The sequence below is a fragment of the Theropithecus gelada genome, chromosome 2 (assembly GCF_003255815.1).
Source record: "Theropithecus gelada isolate Dixy chromosome 2, Tgel_1.0, whole genome shotgun sequence".
NCBI classification, from domain to species: domain Eukaryota; kingdom Metazoa; phylum Chordata; class Mammalia; order Primates; family Cercopithecidae; genus Theropithecus; species Theropithecus gelada.
In genome coordinates, this window is record NC_037669.1 from 134,698,918 (window position 1) to 134,723,520 (window position 24,603).

Here is a 24,603-nt window from a genome sequence, read left to right on the forward strand (position 1 = left end):
AAACCAACAGAGGCTAAATAACAGGACAGCCAAGCAAAGCATTTATATTTTTTAAATTAATTCTGCAGAAGCAAAAGTGTACAAGAGCTATTATGCATTGAAAAGGAGAAGGTGTCAGGTTGGAGAAGAGATCTATACCTTTCAATACCGTGCAAGTCCTAGCTACCCCTAAACATCAAGCTGTTTGTCTGCCAGGGCCCAGTTGAAGCTGGAGAGGGAGAGGGTGAGCTCTGGGCACCTCTGTAACTGACTGAGCCGAGCAGTGGAGTGATCATTGCCTAGAAGATGCCTTTGCCAAATGAATGTGGCGCCAGGGAGGCTGCTATAATCAGGCACCATCAGAATGGGGGCAATTTGTCACAGGTGGTCTTAGTAGGCGGTTACGCTCAGGCCCCAGTTGGGGATGGAAACTTTGAGGGATGGAATTTGTGGAGAGAAAGCAGCAGTGGGAGATAAATTTGAGGAATGAAAAAAGATAGGGAGAGAGGATGATGATGGCAAAAAGCAGAAGGGGAGACCTGAGGAAAAAGGAGAAAGGGTCCTGACGCAGGCCTGGGGCAGAGGAGGGTGAAGGAAGGTTACAGTTCTCTCAGATCCAGCCTGCAAACTTCAGTCAAAGCCATGAAAGTCATGGGGGAAAAAAAGAAGTTTTTTTTGTAAGAAAAGTTTAAGACAAAGTGTGTGATTAAAGCTTCTCCAATCGTTTGGCTTAATTACATGAATGTTGCATTTTTTTGTTGTTGTTTTGGTGGTGATGGTAGTAGTGATTATGAGATTTTATGTTTGCTCTTCACTTTAAGAATCAGGCCTGAAAACAGAAAGGGATAATAAAAGCTAAATTATAGTCAAAACTGACTGAATAGGTGTAAATCTGACTTTGGTATAAGTGAAAAGAGATGACACAAAGGAGGGAAGGAAATAAAACAATAGCACATGCGAGAGAATGAAGGGAAAACACGGTAAGTCGACTATTTTCACAGAAAAATGACTCCAGGAAATCTGTCTTCCTTGGAGTGGCTCCAGAATTCCATTTATCCCACATTCCATGCAATGAACATCAAAGAAACGGAGCACAGCAAAGAGACACATTTGATGTATTGTGTGGCCCTAATGTATACTCAAGTAACACTGCCTGTAAAGAACCCTTTCAACTACGAGGCCCTTTGCAACCTGTCATTCCAGAGTTCCCATCTTGACATCCTGGGAGTCACATCAGAACCTAACTCTGCTGAAATAACAATAATGCACATGCTTAGACATCATTTCCCCAAGACATTGTCCGAGACCTTGAAAGTAATGGCTCTTCACTGAGTCCACAACACAAATTTCAGAAAACAGGGGGCCAAGTTCTTCTCTGCAACTCTGCAAAAAATTCTGCATATGTAGGCCTGATCAAGCTTTAAACCAGCTCTTACCACACGGTAGATCCTGTGCTAGGGGCTTTCACCTCTGATATATTGTTTAATCCTCACAACAAAAAAGTCTTTTCATATGCATCAGGATAATAGAAACTTCATATTAGAGCATAATAGGGTAAACCTTTCAGACAAACAAGAACAAAGTAAAATTCTTGCTGAGTCCATGGTAATTCCTGGAGGGTCAATAATACAAATGCCCAGACATCAGTTCATTAAGTTTCTTTTAATTTCTTCTTTTAATCTGGTCCAATGAATCTCAAATTTCAGTGTGGATGAGAGTTACTGTGTTCATAGTATTACATGGATAATTCAAAAGAATTTTAAAGGAATGTCAAGGGTAACTTTTCCTATTCCTCCCCAAACTGGTACCCCACTAACTTTTACCATCGCCTTCTAGAATGCCCTCTTTGTGCCTCTCTTCCCATTGAAGGCTGGCATTCAGAACCAAGACTCCAGTTTGCTACTACTTCTCCATGAGGCCTTTTCCACCCACCATCACACATAGTGATCTGTACTTTCCTCTGAGCTCCCACAGCTCATACAACCTCTCTACCTCCCAGCACATGCCATCCTGCCCTGGAGTATTAGGTGTCCTTCTGTGTCCCTCTACTCTTCCACAAACTTGAAGAGCTAATATTCACACCCTATGCTCTATGGAAGGAAAAATAAGATCTTATAAGTGTTTACAAGAACTTCCACATTTTTAGGTAAGACATGTTTGTACAAAGAAAAACTGATTCTTTGAAAGCAGCTGTTGGTTCAGGGAAGGTACAGGAGTCAGTTCAGAACCATAATTAAAAACATGTGACATTCTGGTCAGCGTTGCCCCTGCTTAGGAAAAGCTGACTGTAATTTTGCACCACCAAGGTAAATTTTAAGAATGAAACAAGAGTTTTGATAAGAAACGAGTAAATCTTTTCAATCTAGAGAGGTCTACGGTGGTCACTTGTATAAAAAGAAAACCATAACAGCCATTTGTGGCAATAACAATAGCTGTGGCTGTTGTTACTTCTCTGCGCATGGAAAAGGAAGGAAAGGCTTCGGTTTTGGGCCCCTCTTCTTACTGAAGAGGTTAAGTCTGACATGTGGTACCATTTATGTTCCATCTGTTGTTCATTTACTCCACCAGTTGTCCTCCCTTAACGCAGCATTTAGGGTGACATGAAGGTCTTTAAAGGTATTTCAGGAATTCGTCTATCAGCAAGACATGTAGCTAGGAGACACTGTTATCAGCTTTGGAGACAATGAAGCACGTCCAGGGAGTGTGAGATCTCAGACAGGCTGGCTCTGCCATGGAAGGACACAGTAGGGTAGAGACTCGGGCAGCCCCAGTACGGAGTGCGGGCAATTTAATATCAGCTTCATGGGGAAGCAGATCCATTTTCTGTAACATAGCAATGTTCAAAACACAAGGCACACAAGAAAAGAAAGCTTTTCATCAGGCACCTATGCCCTGGCTTCCCATTTCAAGCAAGACAGAGAACACCAAAATTATAGCCTAGGGAAAGAGGAAAAAGGGTGTTTGTGGGAGAAGAGGTAAGAGGACCTTGACCCTCTACAACCCACGTGAGAGGAGTGACCGGGTGCCAGCTGGTGCTCAGACGCTTCTTCCTGGACCCTGATGACCTAGCTATTTGCTATTTTGGTTCCCCAAATGCTCCCTGTTCCTTTTTAGTATCTGTCATAATTGAACTTTAAAGTTGCCATTTGCATGACATTTTCTGGGTTTTGAACACCTTTTTAGTTTGTGTTAAAAGAGGGTGCCAAAATTCATTTTTCCAATCAATACGAAGGGTTGTTCCAGTGACTATATATCAACTCTATTCTGGTGTCTACTTCCCACAGAATGTTATTCAGAGATATCAGAGTGTAATAACTCTTCTTGGTTACCATGCTAGATCACCAATGCCCTAATATGTATTACGTATTCCTGGGGTAGATTCAGATGTAACCTGAACCACACCTATTTAGAGGAAGTGTGGAGAGTAGAGTGTTAAGTGTGAGCTCTGGAGGCAAACAGTTGGATTTAATGTTGGTGTAACTAAGTGACCTTCAGTATGCTTCAGTTGCCTCATCTGTAAATGGAGTTACTAATAGGGCCAGCCTCACTTGATTGTGTGAGAAGCAATTCATGTACCAGATTTAGAACAGTGAAGACTATACATAGAAAGCCCTCTGTAAATGTTAACGAGTAGCATTAGCACATTTTTACAGGTGTGTATTATAATAGGTGATGGCATATCCACTAGACCAGTGTCCATCTGCAAACTGTTTCTTATCAGACTACAATGAAGCGATTGCAGATATTAAAAATAAGAAAATAAGAAGTTGGAACTTTTATAGCAATTTAACATTGCTGTAATATCCAAATACCTGATCAGTAGACATTGTATGTCTTGTTTTATTCATTGCATTTGTCTAGTAATTTATTTTTGCTATTTTTACAAAAATACTGATCTGTGAAATGAAAATTTAAAATAAATAATTCTTTACTACAGTGAGTTACTGTATTAAATGTTGGATGCAGCTGGACCCAGACTAAGCCTGGGAACTCTCTTTAATACCTAATATTTTGTTTCCTAAACTTTCTTCTGGGACAGAAAGGAAAGAGATTTAATAAATGAAAGGTGATGAACACACACCATTGTGACCATGGTTGAGATACAGCAATTCTAAGATGGGTTACAGCTGAGGAAAAATGGTTCTTAATATTATTCATATTCATCATAAAGCAAAAGGTAGGCTTTTCATTAGTTGGCAGCCTGAAGGTTGTTAACTAAACTTTGCTGTAGGTAAGGGTTGAATTCTAGGTAGACTAGGAATTGAATCACAGAATTTTATGTAGGAGTTCTAGCCCCAGCTCAGTTATTGATGTGTTTTTGATTAATTATTTCCCTCCATTTCTGGGTAACTATGCTTCTATCAATTAAAATTGGGTTACAGTATCATATTTGAGATGAAGACTACGAGAAGATGTATCAAATAGGAACATTTTAACCATTTTTCCTGCTCTTCCAGTGTCAAATGCCAGGAGTGACAATGTCTTAGCTATTTAATCTTCATGGCCAGACCCTGTTGCTTGCTCCTGTGCCCAGACGATAAAGTCAGCCTAGACAAAGAAGAGCACATTGCCTTGCAGGTCTCCCTCTTGATTCACAGTGCTTTGATGATATTCCTACTCTACATTTTTTACAGTCCTTTATAATTTACAAAGTGATTTTGTAGCTCGTGTTATATCTGGGTGGTAGTTCATTAGGATGGGGCAGCCGCCTTCTGTTAAGGCTACTGCTCACCCGATATGCCCAGTCGTCTCAGGAATCTAAAGATTTGGGGTCCATCTGAACCAGTATCTGTCAGCAGCAAAACCTGAAAAGGTACCTTTACCTCGGATTGCATCCCCAAAACGATAAAAGGCAAAGCCCACCAACTCCAAATAATCCATAGATTAAGTCTTACCTTACTACAGAATTAGTGAAACCCTCAGCAGCCTTGCTTGAGGAAAAAGGCCTCTGCCCTGGTCCGCTTCAGATTCTCTTATTTCTTGTCTGGGCCATTGCTTCTCAAAATTCGAATGTGTCACTGGATACCTGGGGACCGTATGAAAGTGCACATTCTGATTTGGTAGATCGGGGATCAGAGCCTGAGATTCTATATTTCTGACAGCTCCAAGGTGATGCTGATGCCGCTGGTCCAGGGATCTCACTTTGAGTAGCAAAAGCAGGGGCTTTGCACTTTTTGCTGATCCCTTTTCTGTGTCTCATTCTCTCCCATGTTGGTTAAATAACTGAAAAGTGAGCAAATGACTGGGCATCTGAATTAGAAGTGTCACTTCCTTGTATCATGGCTTTCATATTTTCATTCTAATTTCAGGAAATTCTCTTTGTCTGCAGTTGCTCAGAATTCATATTTGAAGTACAGGGAATTTTTAAAATTGGCTATTTCTATATCCCATTTCTTGTATGCTCACGGAGTAGGAGAGTCCCTCTCTTTTAGTACACACTGTTTAAGATACTGCAGTAAGAGGAGAGATTTTATAGTCCTCCCTGGCTTTGAGCAGGAAAAGCATATCTTCCAGGATTGGTACCAATTGCACAAGCCTCCTTTTTTCAGTGTCAAATGTCCACATTAAGCAGCAGCCACTCAGGGTTTTACCATGCCTTGAATTTTTCATGCCCATTCTATATGAGCAACACTGTTAAATCCATTATCTTACATAATGCTTTCAGCAATCTGATGATGTAATGTCAATCCCATCTTTATATAGCAAAAATAAAACTTAGAGTCCTTAAGAGTTTTATAGCATCACTAATAAACATGAAATTGGAGTCATGAACCTAAACTTTTCCCCATAAGATCATGTTCAGTCAATTTCCCCCACAACTGTCTCCTTTTGAAAACTCTTTTTAAAATTTTGTGTGAATGAAGTAAACCATGGAGTTATTTCAGTTTAGCAGAGTTCTACCATTGGCATGATCACATTCTGATCCCCACATAACTAGGTACCTGCCCATCTCTGCTTTTGCCCACTGAGCAGGTCAGAGCAGAATAGATACCAAGAACTGAGTCTTATTGTTGGTCGTTTCCCTTAACATTCCAGCTTAGGTGTTCCAGCAGCATTATTTATTGAAGTTCCAAAACAGATGCTAGCACTGTGAAGCTGGGGGATCTTCTCTATGATGATTCATGACCCAAGAGATCACTGAAGAGTAAGGAACATAGCATTCTAAGAATTTAGGACTCCAATGTGGATTTAGTCCATTGCGTTCTCCTACTTCTCCTTTAACAAGCTTAACTCTGCAGGAGTACATATCCTGGACATGGAATTGTAAGCCAAGATCATCAAACATTAACTAATATTATTTTTCTTTGATTTGAGGAGCCAGGAAGAGAGGCTGCCAATCTTTCCACCCCTGCCAGCTTTATAGTCTCATCTCCCGGCTTAGTGAGAGCAGCCAGCAGCCCAAGGGCCAATTTGTTTCCAAGGGGAGTCCCCGTTCACACAAGAGGGAGGTAATTAGGCCTCCCCCTGGGAATCCCTAGAGGTACTTTTAAAAACTTTACTTTGGCAACAGAGACCAGAAACTGTTCAGACTGGAAATTATCTGAGCCTCTTGTAACGTGGCGTGTTGAGTTAAGGCCAAGTTAATATTTAGGGGATTATAGAACTCTGGCAAAGATTTCTGTAAAATTACCTCTGGGGTCAAAAGTGACAAATGGAAAAGAAATAACAACCCCCTGCGTGAGCCCAACCCACTGGCCCCCGCTGCCACCACTCTACAAGTAAACACATACAGGACCCATGGTTCTGCCAGCACTTTCACATTTGTGATGTGTTTCCTTGCTCTAGAAGGGAAGCAGAAGTTTATCTCAGGAAAAGATCTTTGTTTTTGAACTTTTTGTTCAAAAACTTTGTTTCGATCAAAATACTTCTCTTCTATCTTTTTATATTAAATTTTAAAAGCAACAGGAAAAGAAGTAAAGGAGAAGGAATGTTTATGATAAACCCAAACCCTCTATCTACCATTTCCTGACCTTCCAATTTATTGGAATTGAAGTTTGTCCTACCTCCCTGCCAGCAAAGTTCTGTGGCAAGCCCAGGTGGACTGATGGCCAGAAACAGAAGTTCCCTTTGATCCATCTGGAGACCTTGGCTGCCTCCATGACTTCATTACCACCCCAGTCCACTGACTTCTGTGCTCTACAAATCTAAATCAGAAGAGAAAGCATTCTGTGCAGAAGAGAAAGTCTTTGTGGTGAGAATTCTCATCAGCCTTAGATCTAGAAAGAATTTCTTTATCCCAGACATTCTATTGTTGCTTCTTCATTCTTCATATTTGTTCCCTTGCAAATTACTCTTTTTGCCTCTACTCTTGCTCCCTGCTTCTCTCCACATTTCATGTTTACCAAATAGCACTGTGCCACCCCCAAACCCTGAAGGGCCAGGAGGAGTGGCCAGTCTCTCATGGGTATCTGGTAGACCTCTGGAGGTTTTTGTTTGTTGTTGTTGTTGCTATTTGTTTGTTTTGTTTTTTTGTGTTTTGTGGTGGTGGTGGTGGTTGTTTGGAGGTGGGTGGCAGGCTGACTTCAGACAACAATGTGGTCTCAGTTCACTTATTCTACAGAAATTCCAGGTCCTTTGTGCCAAGCACTGTGCCAGACCAGATGAGCTGTACAGGTCCCTGCCCACAGGGCAGCGGAGACTTAGCCCAGAGTTGCCTTGCCAAATCTAACAAATAAAAATACAGGATACCCAGTTGAATTTCGGTTAAAGAACAAATAATTCCTTAGTCGTTTTTAGTATAATAACTGTAGTAAAGTATAATATATCTTTAGTACATTTCACTAGGGACATACCTACACTTAAAAATACTTATTGTTGGCCAGGCGCGGTGGCTCATGCCTGTAATCCCAGCACTTTGGGAGGCCGAGGCGGGCAGATCACGAGGTCAGGAGATTGAGACCTTCCTGGCTAACATGGTGAAACCCTGTCTCTACGAATACAAAAACAAAATTAGCTGGACGTGGTGATGGATACCTGTAGTCCCAGCTACTCAGAAAGCTGAGGCAGGAGAATGGTGTGAACCAGGGAGGCGGAGCTTGCAGTGAGCCGAGATCGCGCCACTGCACTCCAGCCTGGGTGACGGAGTGTGACTCAATCTCAAAAAAAAAAAAAAAAAAAAAGTATTGTTTATCTGAAATTCAGATTTAACTGGGTGTCCTGTTTTTTCACTGAGAACCCTACCCTTGAGACACCCAACCTGCCCTCTTGGGGTCAGTGAGTGTCATGCCAAGCATCTCATCAGGGTAATGCTATAAAGCAACTTGAACGTGAAGGAAGGCTGCTTCCAACTACTAAAGCTCTGATGCATCCAGGCTGTGGAGCTTACTAACCAACATCTGGTCACTGGAGACACAGGCAGGGAAAGGGGCCTAAGTGGCCATCCCCTCCTACAGCCTGACAGTAATAAAATCTAACGTGGGATGACTGCTTGTTATGTGCTAGGAACACTGCTTCATGTTGGTTCTGTCATTTAATCATTCTGCCAACCCCATGAGTTAAGTACGGTTATTATCCCCATTTTATAGATGGTGAAATTGATATATTGAGTACAACAAATAAAAGAAGGATCTCCATAAATATGAAACTTTTTTAAGAATAAAAGCTGATCCAATAAAATTATCTTAGGACATTTTCTATAATCTATGAAATTTGAAGTTTTTTTGAAGAAAATGTGATTATTGTAGCTGATATAACCCAGAGCTTTAGACAGAAAGAAAAAAAAATTATAAATTAATGAGAAATTTTCCTCTAACAATTCATATGTTTTGAGGTTTAAAAATGTGTATAGTCAGGTACAGTGACACACACCTGTAGTCCCCACTACTCAGGAGGCTGAGATAGGAGAACTGCTAGGGCCCAGATGTTTGAGGCCAGCCTAGGCAACATAGCAAGACCCCCATCTCTAAAAACTTAAAAATTAAAACATTAAAACGTTTGTATAATGCTCAATATCTAATACTTACATTTTGGATTACAAGTTATGCTTTACAAGTTTTTAAGTTTTAATGACTCCAGCTATAGCAATATTTGAAATAAAGGTATCTTTTAATTTTGAAATGTGACTAGGTTCTATGGAACCGGAGAAATATTTTAGTTTCATGACTACACATTAACTAATGTGGATAGAAAATAAATACTCCCCAAAATTTCTTGTGTGGAGTGAGTCCATTAGATTTTTTTAAATTAACCTTGGCAATCATCATGGTTTGTAAAATATCGTCTAGAGATAACATTATCTTGGTTTCATTTGTAATGGGAGTAAACATTTAGGATCTTCCGGCTAAAAGATGTCAAAGCCTCCCATCTATTTGACTGTAGCCAATATCATATATATGTCAGAAGGAAGAACATTTTCAAGCTTAGCCTCTATTCCCACATACTGATTCTTGCAATCTACCAATGTATATTTCATTTATGCATGGTATGGGAAGATAAAAATTATGTAAAGTCATAGAAAACTTATAAAATTATGTAAGAAAAATGGTTTTAAATTGTATCAGTAACCTCTTATTAAACAATAAACAATTGCCTGGTTACCTGAAAGATGCTGGTTCCCACTTTGAACCATCAGCAGCTGTCCCTGGGCTGGACCTACAGGTGAATTCTGACCACTGAGGGCCCATAATCATGAACCCTCCCTCAACGCCAGGACTGCTCTCCTCTCTGGGCCAGCCAGAAAAACTTCACCATCCAACCCTGCCAACGCACCTTCACCAGTGTCCACCGCAGATATAGGTGCCAGAATGGGTAGATTGTAACTGAAAAAATTAGTTACCAGCCCTTCTGCATTGCTTTTACCTAAAAAGCAGTTTTTGTTTTTGTTTTTTGTTGTTGTTGTTGTTGTGCTTGTTTGTTTGTTGGTTGGTTGGTTGTTGTTGTTGTTTTTGACACAGAGTTTCGCTCTTGTCACCCAGGCTGGAGTGCAATGGTGCGATCTCGGCTCACTACAACCTCCGCCCCCAGGTTCAATTGATTCTCCTCCCTCAGCCTCCCAATTAGCTGGGATTACAGGTGCCTGCCACCACACCCAGCTAATTTTTGTATTTTTAGTAGAGACGTGGTTTCACCATGTTGAGCAGGCTGGTCTCGAACTCCTGACCTCAAGTGATCCACCCACCTCAGCCTCCCAAAGTGTTGGGATTACAGGCGTGAGCCACCGTGCCTGGCAGTGCTTTCTTTCTTTTTTTTTTTTTTCTAAGTATGTTTTTCCTCTCACTCTCATTCAGGTATTATGCCAGGTTCACTTTGGCCCTTAGGGAAAAATGTTTGAAGAAGCTAAGATTTTTGTGTAAGTCTGGGCCCTTTCCTCAAAGTCTTGGAAAAATACTAAAGACGGCCAAGTAAATACACACAGACAAATCAACAAAATCATTAGACCATCTTGGTGAATATATTTCTAGGGATTATTATGTACTGTAATAAAAAATAAATATTTTGCCTCCATGCTGAGTTCATGGCATACAGCTCCTAAACCCTCAGAATCTCAGATTGATGGGTGTCTTTTATATGCTAATGAGATGACTGGTGGCAGGGACCCCTAGATTTCTTGAGGATTGGGGCTGGTCACAGGAAAGACCAAGGCATGATTACATTGTTGGAACTTTCAGCCCCATTCTCTATCTTACCCTATAACTCACCCACCCCCAGTCTCTGGGGAGGGGAGAGGGACTGAAGATTGAGTTAACCACCAATGATAATCATTTAATCAATCATGCCTGAATAATGAAACCATCCTAGTAACCCCTAAAATTCCAAGAACTTCCAGATTGGTGAACACATTGAGGTGCTGGGAGTACAGCACACCTAGAAAGGGCACAGAAGCTCTGAGCCCCTTCTCCCATACCTTGCTCTGGGCATCTCTTCTACTGGGGTGTTTCTGAGTTGTATCCTTTCTAATAAATCCAATAATAATAAGTTAAAGTGTTTTCCTGAGTCCTATAAGTCATTCCAGTGAATTATTGAACCATGGAGGTGGGGCAGTGCTGGAACCTTTGTAGCCCAGCTGAACAGAAGTGTGAGTAAGCTGGGGACCCCATACTTCTCACTGGCATCTGAACTGGGGGCAGTCTGTGGAGTCTGGGCTTTATTCCAGGTCATCAGTATTAGGATTGAATTGAACTGTAGGACACCCAGTTGGTGTCTAGAGGGTTGGAGAATTAGTTGGTATGAGAAAAAAACCCACACATTGTGTGTCAAAAGTGTGGTAAGTAAATAATTCCTTTTATCTTTTTTTTTTTTTTGAGAAAAAAATTAATACTAACACCATGTGTTATAAAAATGGATAGTGGTTGTTGAATAAAAATTAAAATACCTGTAGGCCAGCTCAATATTAGAAGATAAATAAGGGAAGATAAATGCATGCTACTTTCGTATAATTACTCAGCACCTCAGTGAACATCAGAAAGCTATTTCTGCAGTTTATTTGTAGGTGCTTATCCTAGCTAACGCACTGTTAGCCCTCAGAGGAAATCCAAAATTATACCACACATGGCCCCTGCTTTAAAGGAAGTAATTTTAATGACCCACAAAGTGGTTTATAAACCCTGCTATAAAAGATACTTGGGTCTATATTAATATCATTTCATAGAAAACCTCTTCCTTCCAACATCTTAAAATTCAGAAAGATATTTCTTGCTATACTGATTTTTTAAAAATTAACAAAACCATGAGTTTATGCAGTCCATGTGAAATGTTCCTATTCTGTAATTTCAGGAGAAACATATCAGCACATGTAAATTTTTTAGAAAATATCTGGCACACATTTCATGTGAAAGCCATACATTGGAAGAATTTCTAGAAAAGAATATGGTACATGAGCATAAAAACTGCTTTTTATTCTTTGAACCCTTAAAAAAGCATTTTTAATACAATGTTCACATAAACACCGCTGTTTCTAAACTTCTGGCAGAACAATCTGTAGAAAGAATTTCAAAGACCTGTGCCTGTAGTAGATATTCAGTAAATACTTGTTAAATGACTAATGAAAAAATTTATTAGGCAAAGTTTTCGCTTCTGAGTGAGAGGCAGTTAAATAGAGAATAACACTGTTCTGAAGAGTATATATGACCAACATCTAATGCAATGATTTCTATTCCTTTAGGAGAAAAATCAGCACTGAAATTGAATTCCCTGAGAAATTAGAAGAAACCAAGCTCATAGTAGCTGAAAATGAAGACCATGAAAAACTCCAAGTTAAAATCCAGGCTTTTGAAGACAAGATAAATGCAGACAATACCCCTGGCTCTATCAGAAGATATAGTCTGGGCCAAGTTTCTAAAGAAGAAAGAAAAAACATTAGATTTAACAGGTATAACTGTTGTTTGGTTTGTTTTTTAAATTATACACTTAATATCAGCTATTAGCTTTGTTATCACTCTGTTACGGGGTGTTTTTTATATATCTTCTACCTATAGCCACCTGAAGTGCTGTCCTTACATGAATGAAATGTTATCCACAATGCTCTCATTATCCAAAGAAGTTCACTATTTTAAATGGGTACTATGAATGGAAAAAAAACCTATTGCTTAATTTTTAAAGCAATTCTTAAATATAAGTATGCCATATGGAAAATACCATCTCTTGATTTCTGATGAAAAATCAAAAGCAAAGGTAGACAACGATGAAAAATATGCAAGTCTATCATTTTGCAGCCAGTTTTGCCATGAAATTGATTTTTAAACCTTTGTGTTTGGAGGTGACCTAGATTTTCAAAGGTTTGGTTTATTACATCATTTGTTGGTGATGTACATTTATCAGGGCCATTAATAGTTTCACACTCCAGAGGAAGTCACTTTTTGTCCCAATATTATTATTATTTCTTTTCCTTGGCAGTGAATGGTAACACAGCTTCTCTAACTTTCCCTTTGTTTGAACTCTAGGTCAAAAAGTTTGGCTTTGCACACTGTGCTCACAAAGGGTGTGGGTTCAGACGATGGTGAAGATGAAAACAGGAGAGATATACCAGCCAGCATCTCTCTTTCAGAAATAGACCCACTTAGCCAAGGAAATGACAAGCTGCCCTTTAAGGCAGACACTGACAGATCACAGCTGGGAGAGTCTTCAGTTTCATACCCAAATATTATACATAAAGACTCAGAGAATTTGCCAGAAACTGTTAAAGAAAACTTCCAGGAAGAAACTCCAGAGACAACTGCAAGTCCTATAGAATACCAAGATAAGCTCTACTTGCACTTAAAAAAAAACCTCAGCAAAGTGAAAGCATATGCCATGGAAATTGGAAAGAAGATTCCAGTCCCTGATCAGTGTACCATTGAAGGTAAGTGTTGTGTACTTCCCAAACCTGAGCAACTTCAGGAGTCACTGCAAGTAAACAAACAAAAAGCTCAAATCATGTAAATTAGCATACTCTTTTCTGTATCTTTTGCAAAATAGAACTTTTTTTTAAACACCTTACATTATGTTAGTTTCCCCACCCCACCCCCAAAAAAGGTTCATCATCTCCTTGATTCCCATTTGAATCTACTTGGGTGCACATAAGTCCGCTGACTCTCTGATTTTTGCAAACCTCAAGATATATTATTTCTGGTTCCCTGTCCCCAGAATTCAGGAAAATCCTGGAAAGAGGTCTGTGACCCTGTAGCAGGCTCTGTGGTAGGGATTCTGCCAGAGACATTTCCCAACCACATAATCATGCAAGAAAGCCATGCACAACATTGAATATCAGCTTCCATTCAGCTACTGTGTTCCAGGCACTGTGTTAAAAGTACTCACGATTCAGCTATTAACCAAACAGATACAATTCCTGACCTCTTAGAGTTTAGAGTGTAGATGGTGACACGCAACTTAGGATGAGACCATGTCCCCAGAAACCCATTATAAGTTGAAAATGCACCTAGTTTACCGAACATTACAGCTTAGCCTAGCTTACGTTAAAACATGCCCAGAACACTTACACTAGCCTACATTAGGCAAAATTATCTAACACAAAGTGTATTTTATAATAAACTGTTGAATATCTCATGTAATTTATTGAATGCTGTACTGAAAGTGAAAAATAGAACGGTCATATAGGCACTGGAAGTATTGTTTCTACTGAATGAGTATCACTTTCACACCATTGTGAAGTCGAAAAATGGTAAGTTCAACCATCTTATGTCAGGACCATCCGTACACAAAGAAAAGGGCACAACCATAGTCAGGAGGTGACTTAAGAGAGGAAGCCAGTGAGAGGTTGAGCTAGTCAGAAAACAAAGGGCAAAGTAAAAAAATAAAAAATTTTAAGTAGATGTCAGGGGCCAGGACCTCCCTCTGGCACACAAATTCGGGTGGCACCAATAAAACTCAGTAAAGGCTGGGCACGGTGGCTCATGCCTGTAATCCAAGCACTTTGGGAGGCTGAGGCAGGTGGATCGCCTGAGGTCAGGAGTTCAAGACCAGCCTGGCCAGCATGGTGAAACCCCATCTCTACTAAAAATACAACAATTAGCAGGCCATGGTGGCTGGCGCCTATATTCCTAGCTACTCAGGAGGCTGAGGCAGGAGAATGGCTTGAGCCCGAGAGGTGGAGGTTGCAGTGAGCCGATATCGTGCCACTGCATTCCAGCCTGGGTGACTGAGCGAGACTTTGTCCCAAAAATAAAAATAAAAATAAATAAATAAATGAATAAATAAATAAATAAATGAAACTCAGTAAAATTTTAAGCGATGACAAGATCAGTAACAGTGTCTTACTGAGCCATAGTGGAACCTAAGACAAAAGGAATAATTAGTAATATCAATCCTGTACCTAATTATAATTTTGATATTCATCGTACATTATTTGCATTAATTTTAATTCTAAAAAACATTATGTATCTTGATTACCATATATTTCCAGCACTCCTTTATATTTTGTGCCCTAGTCCTTCCTGGCCCTGGGAAAGGAAATGTGTTTGAGACACAGGTCCTAAAATGCCACAGTGCTAGGGCAGACTCACTTTTCTGGTAGTGGGTTGAACAAGTTTGAATAGCTTTAAGGCACTGTCAGGTTCATAATCTTTACAACAACTATTCTTAGGCAGCAACCATGTTCTTCCCTTGAGATACATGTGATGGTTCTAGCACTCTGGCAGGATCTGCCATCTTATAGGCTACAGCCCTCTTAGAAAAAGCCAGACAGCTCAGCCTCCAGAAAGAAACATAGCTGAAGAGTAGCAAATCCAATTCATATTCACCTGCCCGCTGGCTATCATGTTTAGGTACTAGAAGAGCCCTTTTTCCCATATTCTACTTTCTAGCTCTTTTCCCACTTCAAATCAGAGGAAAGAGTGTGTTCTCATGTTAACAAAGGGAAAGGGGGATTCAAGTGTTTGCTGATAACATTAGAATATTATTTTGCATGTCTGTATATAATCTGACACTTTCAAAAGTGTTTGCACTAATTTTATTAGCCTTCCTAAAACTCTTTTAAATCCATTTTAATGGTGACAATAAAATATTGCTCATATTCAAATGCAAGTATTAGATAAGTATACCAGGGCTTGGAAATAGCTAAAATCAATAAAGTTCCATCAAAATAAACAGTATACAATTGCCTGCTTTGCTAATAATCTATGTATCTATTGCACAAGTTGGAGAATTTAATATAAGAGAGGTTAAGTGAATTCCCCAGTTTGACAGCGGGAGTCAATTGCAAAGATAAAGGTAAAATAGTGGGATTTTTCAAAGTTGATCTAAAGCATTAAAAGTTTACTATGCAATGAGTTTTAGTCTTGTGGAAATGTGTGAGAAAATCCTGCAGATTTACTTCAAATATCTGCTTGTCAAAAACAAATGATATTTCTTATTGCCTTGAGTTACTTTGGGAGTTAAAATTACAGATGGTCCTTGATTTATGGTAGTTTGACTTAGGATTTTTTGACTGTACAATGGTACAAAAGCCATATACATTCAGTAGAAACCACACTTTGAATTTTGATTCAAAATTCTTCATAACAACTAACTTTATTATATAGGCTTTGTGTTAGATTGTTTTGCCCAACTGTAGGCTAATGTATGTATTCTGAGCACATTTGGGGTAGGCCAGGCTAAGCTATGATGTTTGGTAGGTTAAGTGTATTAAATGCATTTTCAACATAAGATTTTCAACTTACAATGGGGTTATGGGGACATAACCCCATCGTAAATCAAAAAGCATCTGTAGTTTGACAATTAACTAGTTAACTTTGCTTTCTTTTTTCAAAAATATTGAATAAATTCATCATCTTTAGTTAAAAAAAATAATACTTTCTTTTGATACTGATGTTTCCTACCAGGGATGACCTAGATGACCGAGAACTGAGTATGTATTTTTTTAGCTGACATTTTGGAATTCATTCATACTCTTGGAATTTCCTGGGCAATTCCTTGCACAGAGATATGTGTGAAGGATCGAAAATTTATATGATTCACTGCTAATACATCCGCTGAGAAAGAGTTCAGGCTGATTGTAGGGGACACATTGTTATTATTTCAGAAGTAGTATAAATTATTCAGTGACACACCAGCAGTCATCTGGCTGACACAATTTTGCTTGTTATCATAATATTGCTCAACAATATTACCTTTCTTTCCTTGAAAACGTATTCAAAAAGATTTAGGCTTAATTGTGTTATGTTTAATGTGTTGCTGGTATAAACACAACATATTTCATCTTTCTTGATGAATTATGCATACTAGTCAAGAAGCAAAGAGAAGAAGCATAAAAACCACTTCTGAAACATTTAAAGTTAAAGGAACATATAGCCAGCAGGAAATAACAACAATGTCTTAAGAAAAATTTTGGACTGCTGTTACAAAGTACATACGCTAGGAACAGGACAAAACAACCTTTGAAAGAAATTCTTTTGATGTTAGGTTGGTCCATATGAAAAAACTGACATTAGACTCTTTTGACGTACAAAAACATCAATTTCATATGGTTCCGCATAATACTTCAGTATAAACTATGTTAAATGAATAGGAACCTCACTGGTCACTGTATAGCAGAATTAGGTATGAGTTGAGTCAGGGTCACAAATAGCATTCATAACTCCAGTCAGTCATCTATTATTGCATTATATTGATCACACTGGGGACAGGCAATAGAGTATAAACAGATCAGTGAGAATCTATCATTGTGTCTGGAAAAAAATGTCAAACCCCAAGTCTTATTAAGGTTGGGTCGGCAGTGTCATTTTGGGTATGAAACAGCCTGTTATTCCTAGGTCAGTAATTCGCTTCTGAGCCCTGTAGGTCTCTAGTATTTGTGCAGGTTTACCAGCCACTTAAAGTTATATATTCATCAACAGAGCAATGGTCTAATATCACTGCCTGATTGTATTTATTTACAAGACTGGAAGAACTGAATTCATCTGCCAAAGGGCATTTTAAAAATCTGAATCATTGGTATTCATTCATGTGAACAAAGCTGATTAGAGGTCAAAAAAACACACATATGATATTGTAAAAAAAAATCCTTGGAAATCTGGCCCATAACTGAAGTTCTATAAAGAATGACATAAAAGCTCACAAGAACCCATCAATGTTACTTTGAAGTATTTCCTGATTGGGTGAAAATACATGCCATCTGTAGAGTGTATCAGCAAGGCTGACTTACAGAAAGCTAATTTTTAAGCTAGTAATGTAGTCCTTTCTTTACCCACACAAGTTGATTTTTCTTTCTCTCTCTCTTTTTTTTTTTTTTTCTTTCTTTTTTTGAGACGGAGTCTTGCTCTTTCACCAAGCTGGAGTGCTGTGGCACAATCTCGGCTCACTGCAACCTCCGACTTCTTGGTTCAAGCGATTCTCCTGCCTCAGCCTCCCGAGTAGCTGGGACTACAGGCACATGCCACTATGCCCAGCTAATTTTTGTATTTTTAGTAGAGAGGGTGTTTCACCATGTTGACCAGTATGGTCTCGATCTCCTGACCTTGTGATCCACCCATCTCAGCCTCCCAAAGTGATAAGTTGATTTTTCTTAAAACGAGATCAATTATTAATATCAATTAGTGGGCATTGTTTTCATGGTGAATGACAAATAAAGCTTCCTTACTGAAAATCTGGATGTAGTCAGGTCCACCTCAGTGTTGGTGTGACTGTGGGGTGCTCACATCCTCCTGGCCCACTTGGTCCCATCCAGGGGATGTTGATTACGCCCATCCACTTAATGCTTCTGGGAAGGTTTCTTTTTTATTTTTTAATGGATTAGTTTAATCATGGGATTAGGATAATTCCTCCATGAATTGAAGTTGTAGAATTTGGAGCCAGAGAAGAACGCTAAATCTTTTTCACACAATTTGAGAAAGAAAAACAGCAAATAAGAAAATGTTACCAAATTCCCTGGAACCTCATTTCATTGAGGTGGTCTCTTGGGCCCCTGTTAGAAGGGCACTTATTAGGGAATATTTTTCTAGCGAACTTTTCTTGGTGCTTTGGGACTTTTCTTGGATTACCTTACTTACCTGCTCCCACCTCTCCAAAGAGTGAATTTTAGTTGACAAAGGCAGACGTAACAGCAACTGATTTCTATCTTTACTTTCTCCTGCCACACATATCCCAATCCCAGTCATCTGCAACAGCCTGTGAAACACATCCAAATAACAAGAAGAAATGAAGATTTACAAATCCTTTTGAAAAGACTCTCTGCAAACTACTCTAATGAGTTAACATCAGATCACTACCCTTGCACATCCTCAGCCAAGAGTAGGTGCCAGAGTCAGGCGTGCAACCACAAATCACCGGGAAGGATGTTACCTACTCGCATCCATGACTTAACATGTTGCAAACTTCCAAAAGAAGACATAAGATAACTTTGTTTCTCATTAATTATATTTTTAAAAGCTCTTCTTTAAAATAAAAAGTTTGGTTTCCTTTGCACATTTAAATAAATAATTAAAGAAAAATGTTCTGGCCGGATGCGGTGGCTCATGCCTATTACGTAATCCCAATACTTTGGGCGGCCAAGGCAGGTGGATCACCTGAGACCAGGAGTTCGAGACCAGCCTGGCCAACATGGCGAAACTCCATCTCTACTAAAAATACAAAAATTAGCCGGACATGGTAGCATACGCCTGTAGTCCCAGCTACTTGGGAGGCTGAGGCAGGAGAATCACTTGAACCCGGAAGTCGTAGGTTGCAGTAAGCTGAGATCATACCACTGCACTCCAGCCTGGGTGACAGAGCAAGACTCCATTTCAAAAAAAAAAAAAAGTTTCTTACAATGCAGTTGGACAAAGGAGTATGTTGTTTGTCTGCATCTCTGGTTAACCTGATATTTATCTACAGATGAGATGAATATTCATCTGACTAGAAAACAGTGCAAAATAAAATTGGTTGAGCATATGCATACTCTTAGGACATTTTGTATGGAGATCCAGGAGCAGTTATCTGATTGAAAATGAAATCCATCAGCTCAAACCTTGAAATGCCTAATTCCCCTAATATAGTATCCACCTTGGGTGTGTCTCTAATAGATTTAAAGGGACCTTGCTAACAAATAAACAGAGGTAAAAGTAAATACATAAATGGAGCAAAAATGCACAGGAGCACATTTCAATATATTTTACTCTAAAAGTCAACACATTAAAAGAAAAATGAAGAGGTGCAGGTGGTGTAAAAGCAGTTGTTTGCTGTGGCATATTTCATAGTCTTAAATATATTTTTGAAATGTATTATTATTAAGATAGAAGGGTATATAGCACTATACTTCTATATCCACAGTTAGTACTTTTATCTTTTTTTAAGGAAGCTTATACTCATAGATTATTATCAGTCATCCATTATTGTTGTTTGGGGGCTGTCTTTACTCCAAGGGATGGTGCAGTACAAAATGGTCCTGAGGCCCTGACAGTCCCCAGCAGAAGAGTACATTCCAATCCAGTTTGCCACAAACCAAATTTCAGTAAAGTGAATGTTATTTTTCCATTTACTTTCATTATGAAACTGGCAGTATATGCCCTGTAGGGAAACAGAGTAGTCCCTGGATGTCATCAAATCTCATTTAAAAACAGAGTAAACAGAGTAAATCCATATTTTTTAGCTCTGTTGGTGATGAAGAGTTGGTAGCCAGGAAACTGAAAAGAGATTATATCGCTGGGTAAAGGTTTTTGATAAGACAGAGGAAAAGGTGGGGATGGAGGAGGGTAGATTATTTCCTCCTATTTGCTGCACAACAACCATCAAATTTCAGGTGATGGAGGATTTTTAAATGTTTTACCAGAATCATAGGCAATTACATAGTTAGCAATCAAGAGTCCAGGTATTTGATAATTGGGTAGGAACTGATCTGTGTTACAGTTCATTTTCAGAGAGCTGCATATTTACCGCAGATGAGTCCAAAGCTGACAGAGCCTACTTGGAGTGAGGCAAAAAGAGCTGAGTAAAAGATAGCTAATTCCTGGTCTACATTTTTGCCCTGTTCACATTAGGGACTGGTGAAAAATTATAAAACACAGGGGGCTTTTGTTGTTGTTTGTTTGTTTTGTTTTTCTTATAAAAAGATTCAGTTGGCCCGGCGTGGTGGCTCACGTCCATAATTCCAACCCTAGGAGGCCAAGGTGGGTGAGTTGCTTGAGCCCAGGAGTTCATGACCAGCCTGAGCAGTATGGTGAAACCCCATCTCTACAAAAAAATACAGAAGTAAGCCAGCCATGATGTGCACTTGTAGTCCCAGCCGCTTGGGAGGCTGAGGTGAGAGAATTGCTTGAGTCCAAGAGGTGGAGGCTGCAGTGAGCCGTGACTGCACCACTGCACTTCAGCCTGGGTGACAAAGAGAGGCCCAGTCTCTAAAAAGAAAAAAAAAAAAAGTCAGCAAACTTTTAAAGATAATTTGTTTTACAGAAAGTAACCATTTTTCAGATGAAAATATCCACATCAATTATCCCACAGCCATTAAAATATTACACTCGCATTAAAATAAGTCACAAATGCAGGAAATGTAAAGCTGTCAAAGAAACTCTGAGAGTGTGATTCTGTTTCTCATGTAAAACCCTCTAGTTTATACATGTAAGTAAAAACTACTTTTTACAAATGATCACTTAAGTTTAGATGTTTGAAGAAATATTAATCTGGGAAGTAATGCCTTACTTACATAGCTAGGGATAATGACAGGTGACTGTGTCTCCCCAGTGAGATTTCTAAGCTTCAACACACAAGCATGTTGTCATCTGCTTAGCTAGTATTTGTGCTCAAAGCATCTGGTGTTGGGCCAGGCAGGGAGAAACTTAGCCAGCCACCCCTAGAGTTCCCTAGTCTCTCAAACTTGAGGCATTTGATGCCTGGAAGGTTCATTCTCTGGATATGCTTTGGAGACTTGTCTTGCAACAGCAGAGATTGCCATGCTCATTTATGTCTTCCTTCATTCATCAGCCAACTCTTCTTGAGAACCTGGCAGTACCAGGCACACTGCTGTGGGCAGGGAATACAACTGTGTGCAGAATAGACATGGACTCTGCTTTCATGGAACTTATATAATATGTAGTTACAAAGTGAGATGAATTATCCGTGGAAAAGGAACACGGTTCTGTCAGAACCTATCACATGGAATCTGCCCTAATCTGGGAGTCAAAGTAGCTTCCCTGGAGAAGGAACTCTTGAGAAATGTGCAGAGTAAGCAGAGGTGTGGGAGCTGAACATAACCATCTGTTCTGTGGAGAGAAAGAGTACTGCCTACTCCAGGGACTGGAAGTTGGCTCCCTGGGGAGCACTGAAGTGAAGTGAGGAGGAGGAGGATAGTTCAATGTAGGCAGGGATGTGGGGTCTATCCTAAGAGAAAAGTCAGATTGAAAACATGATCTCCCTACCTGCAATGTGGAGATTAGTCTGTAGAGGGAGCTAGAGACTCCTTAGGAAGCAACTACTATTCTACAGGTGAGAGATTCATTCATTCATTCATTCATTTATTCATTCATTCATTCATTCATTCAACAAAAATTTGAGTCCCTACAGTGTGCTAGGCACTGAAGATATAGCAGCAAACAAAGCAAATCTCTCCCTTCTTGGAACTTATTTCGTGTGATGATATGGACCAAGAACAAAAAATACGTAGAAAGAATAATGCCAAGTAGTGACAGGTGTTATGAAACAAAACAAGTTGTGGGAGATAAAGAATAGGATTACTATTTAGGTAGAGTAACTGGGGAAGGTCTCTCTACTGAAGTGATTTTGCAATGGAGACATGAATGAGAAGCAGCAAGGACAGCACAGGAAATACAAAGCCATGAGGCAGAAGGATACTTTATGTGTGCGACCCTAGATCAGGGTGGTTGGACTACAGGTGGTGAGAATTGTTCACTCCAGATATATTTCAAAGGAAGGTTGTCAGCAGTGCCGATGGGTTGGGCCTAATCACCCAATGGATGGATGAGACAGATAAGACTAGAGGAAGAATGTGTGGGGAGATACAAATCAAGAGCTTGGTTTTAGACACATGAATTTTGAGATGACAGCTCATTTTTTTTTTAAATTAGTAAACTTTACTTTTTAGAGAAGTTTTAGATTCACAGCAAAATTGAATGGAAAGTATAGAGAATTCCCATTTACCCCCTGTGCCCCCACTACACACACAACTTCCCCCACTGTCAGCATCCCTCACCACAGCAATACACTGGTGCAATCGATGAACCCATAATGACACATTACCATCTAGAGTCCATAGTTTACACTGAGATTCACTTTGGTATTGTACCTTTTATGGGTTTTGACAAATGTTTAATGACATGTGTCCATTATTGTAGTTTCAAACAGAGTAATTCCACTGCCCTAAAAATATTCCCTGTTCTGCTTCTTCATCTTATTCATTCATTCCACAGAATTTCTCAGTGCCTACTACATGCCAGCACCACTCCTGGGACTTGGGAAACATCAGTGATCAAAATAGGCAAATATTCTTGCCTTCATGGAGGCTATTCTAGTGGGAAAAGACATATGATAAATAAGTAAAATATGTAGGATGTTACAAAGCCTTAAGTGCTATGATAAAAGAAAAAAATAGAGCCAGCCAAGAAAAACCAGGAAAAAAAGGATTTACATATATGTGTATGTATATACAAATTTGGAGGTAGGACGGAAACTTCTAGAAGGATACATATCAGGCAACTATCACTGTTTTTCCCTGAAGAATTACACTGGGGCTGGGTGCAGTGGCTCACACCTGTAATCCCAACACTTTGGAGGACAAGGTGGGCAGATCGCCTGAGCTCAGGAGTTCGAGAAGAGCCTGGGCAAAATGGCAAAACCCCATCTCTACTAAAATATCCAAAAATTAACCGGGAATGGTGGCATGCCTCTGGTCCCAGCTTCTCAGGAGACTGAGCTAGGAGAATCACTTGAGCCCAGGAGGTGGAGGTTGAGCCAAGATCGCGCCACTGCACTCCAGCCTGGGCAACAGAGCCGGATCCTGTCTCAAAACAATAAAAAGAAAAATAATCAGATTGGGGGTGCAGGTGGAGAAAAAAAGAGAGGGGGGGGAATTTGAACATTTTAATGTAAATATTTCTGCAAGATTTGGAAATTTTTAATAAGAATAATTGGCTTCAGTAATAGAGATGTGGGTAACTTGGAACAAGGTTATAACTCCAGATGCCCAGCATCCTGTCTAAATTGGGTTCCAGTCCCACCTCTGCTCTAGGGCAATTCTGATTCTTTGAACAGGTTACTTCATCTCCTTGATCACCACTTCCTCACACTTATCCCAAGAGCATATTACAGGGTCATGAGTTTGCAAGCTCTGCTCCCTACAGAGGCCCCAGAGACCCTTTTTTCCTCCCTTTACTTGCCCTGCAAACAGAACAACCCTGATGTAGCTGGCTTCGCACACTAGCCCTCCTGATGGATGTTTAAACCAAGAATTCCACAGCTTAAAGAAACTTGAAAAGCACTGGGCTGGATAACTTTTAAGGTCCTTTATGCTCTAAATGCAATTAATCCCAAGTGTCTTATGGCAGAGCTGGCAAAGTGTAAAATGCTAGTTATTCAGCCAAGGTCTTTTTTTGTGATCAGCCTCAAAAACTTTATTACTAATGTTGCATCTCCAATATAAAGTAAAACACAAAACTTTTCTTTCATATTAATTTCGTGTCCTTTCTCTAGACATCTGCATTCATCAGTTTACTACAGTTGGGAGAAAATAAGCCAAATTGTTCAATAGTTGTGAGGCTTGTCTCACTATTTGATTGGATTTATTCATTAGTATGTATCAAGCAGCAGATAACCAACCATGATCAGCAAATTAATGCATTGCATCTGTCCTGGCTGTTTCTATTCTAACAGTTTTGTTTACCTTACTCAATAGAAAGTAATCTATTTCAAACAGTACACGAAGCAGCCTATCAAAATACATAATAAAGCAAAAAGAATTTTTACTCAATGTATGGGTGAAAGTAAACATAAAGAAAATGAATCCAGTAGTTGAGTTATTTTTCAGAAACTTATCCCTGGAAATATTCACGATTGCTAAATGTGGTTTGAAATTTACTTCTGAGCACCCTAGTGGTTGTAGTAAAGAGGGCAACAATATTGGTTTAAAAATCTACAGTGTCCACAAACAAAAGTGTAGTAAGTCATTCTGGGAGGAGGGGAAGAAAGCTGTTTATCTGGCTGGCGAATGCTGTTCTCACTAAAGCCAGTTCATCAAAAGAAGTGTTTATATTATGCAACAAACACACAACC

At 39.5% G+C, this 24,603-nt stretch overlaps 1 protein-coding gene across 3 annotated transcripts in view; it reads left to right on the plus strand.

Annotated features, from left to right (window-relative positions):
• The window catches only part of VEPH1 (ventricular zone expressed PH domain containing 1), a 246,174-nt gene that overhangs the window by 135,695 nt on the left and 85,876 nt on the right, over positions 1 to 24,603 (plus strand). For all 3 annotated transcript variants that reach the window (XM_025377014.1, XM_025377016.1, XM_025377017.1), the window contains 2 exons: positions 12,080 to 12,286; positions 12,858 to 13,255. In XM_025377014.1, the coding sequence (XP_025232799.1) occupies positions 12,080 to 12,286; positions 12,858 to 13,255 (605 nt within the window). The remainder of the gene's footprint in view (positions 1 to 12,079; positions 12,287 to 12,857; positions 13,256 to 24,603) is intronic.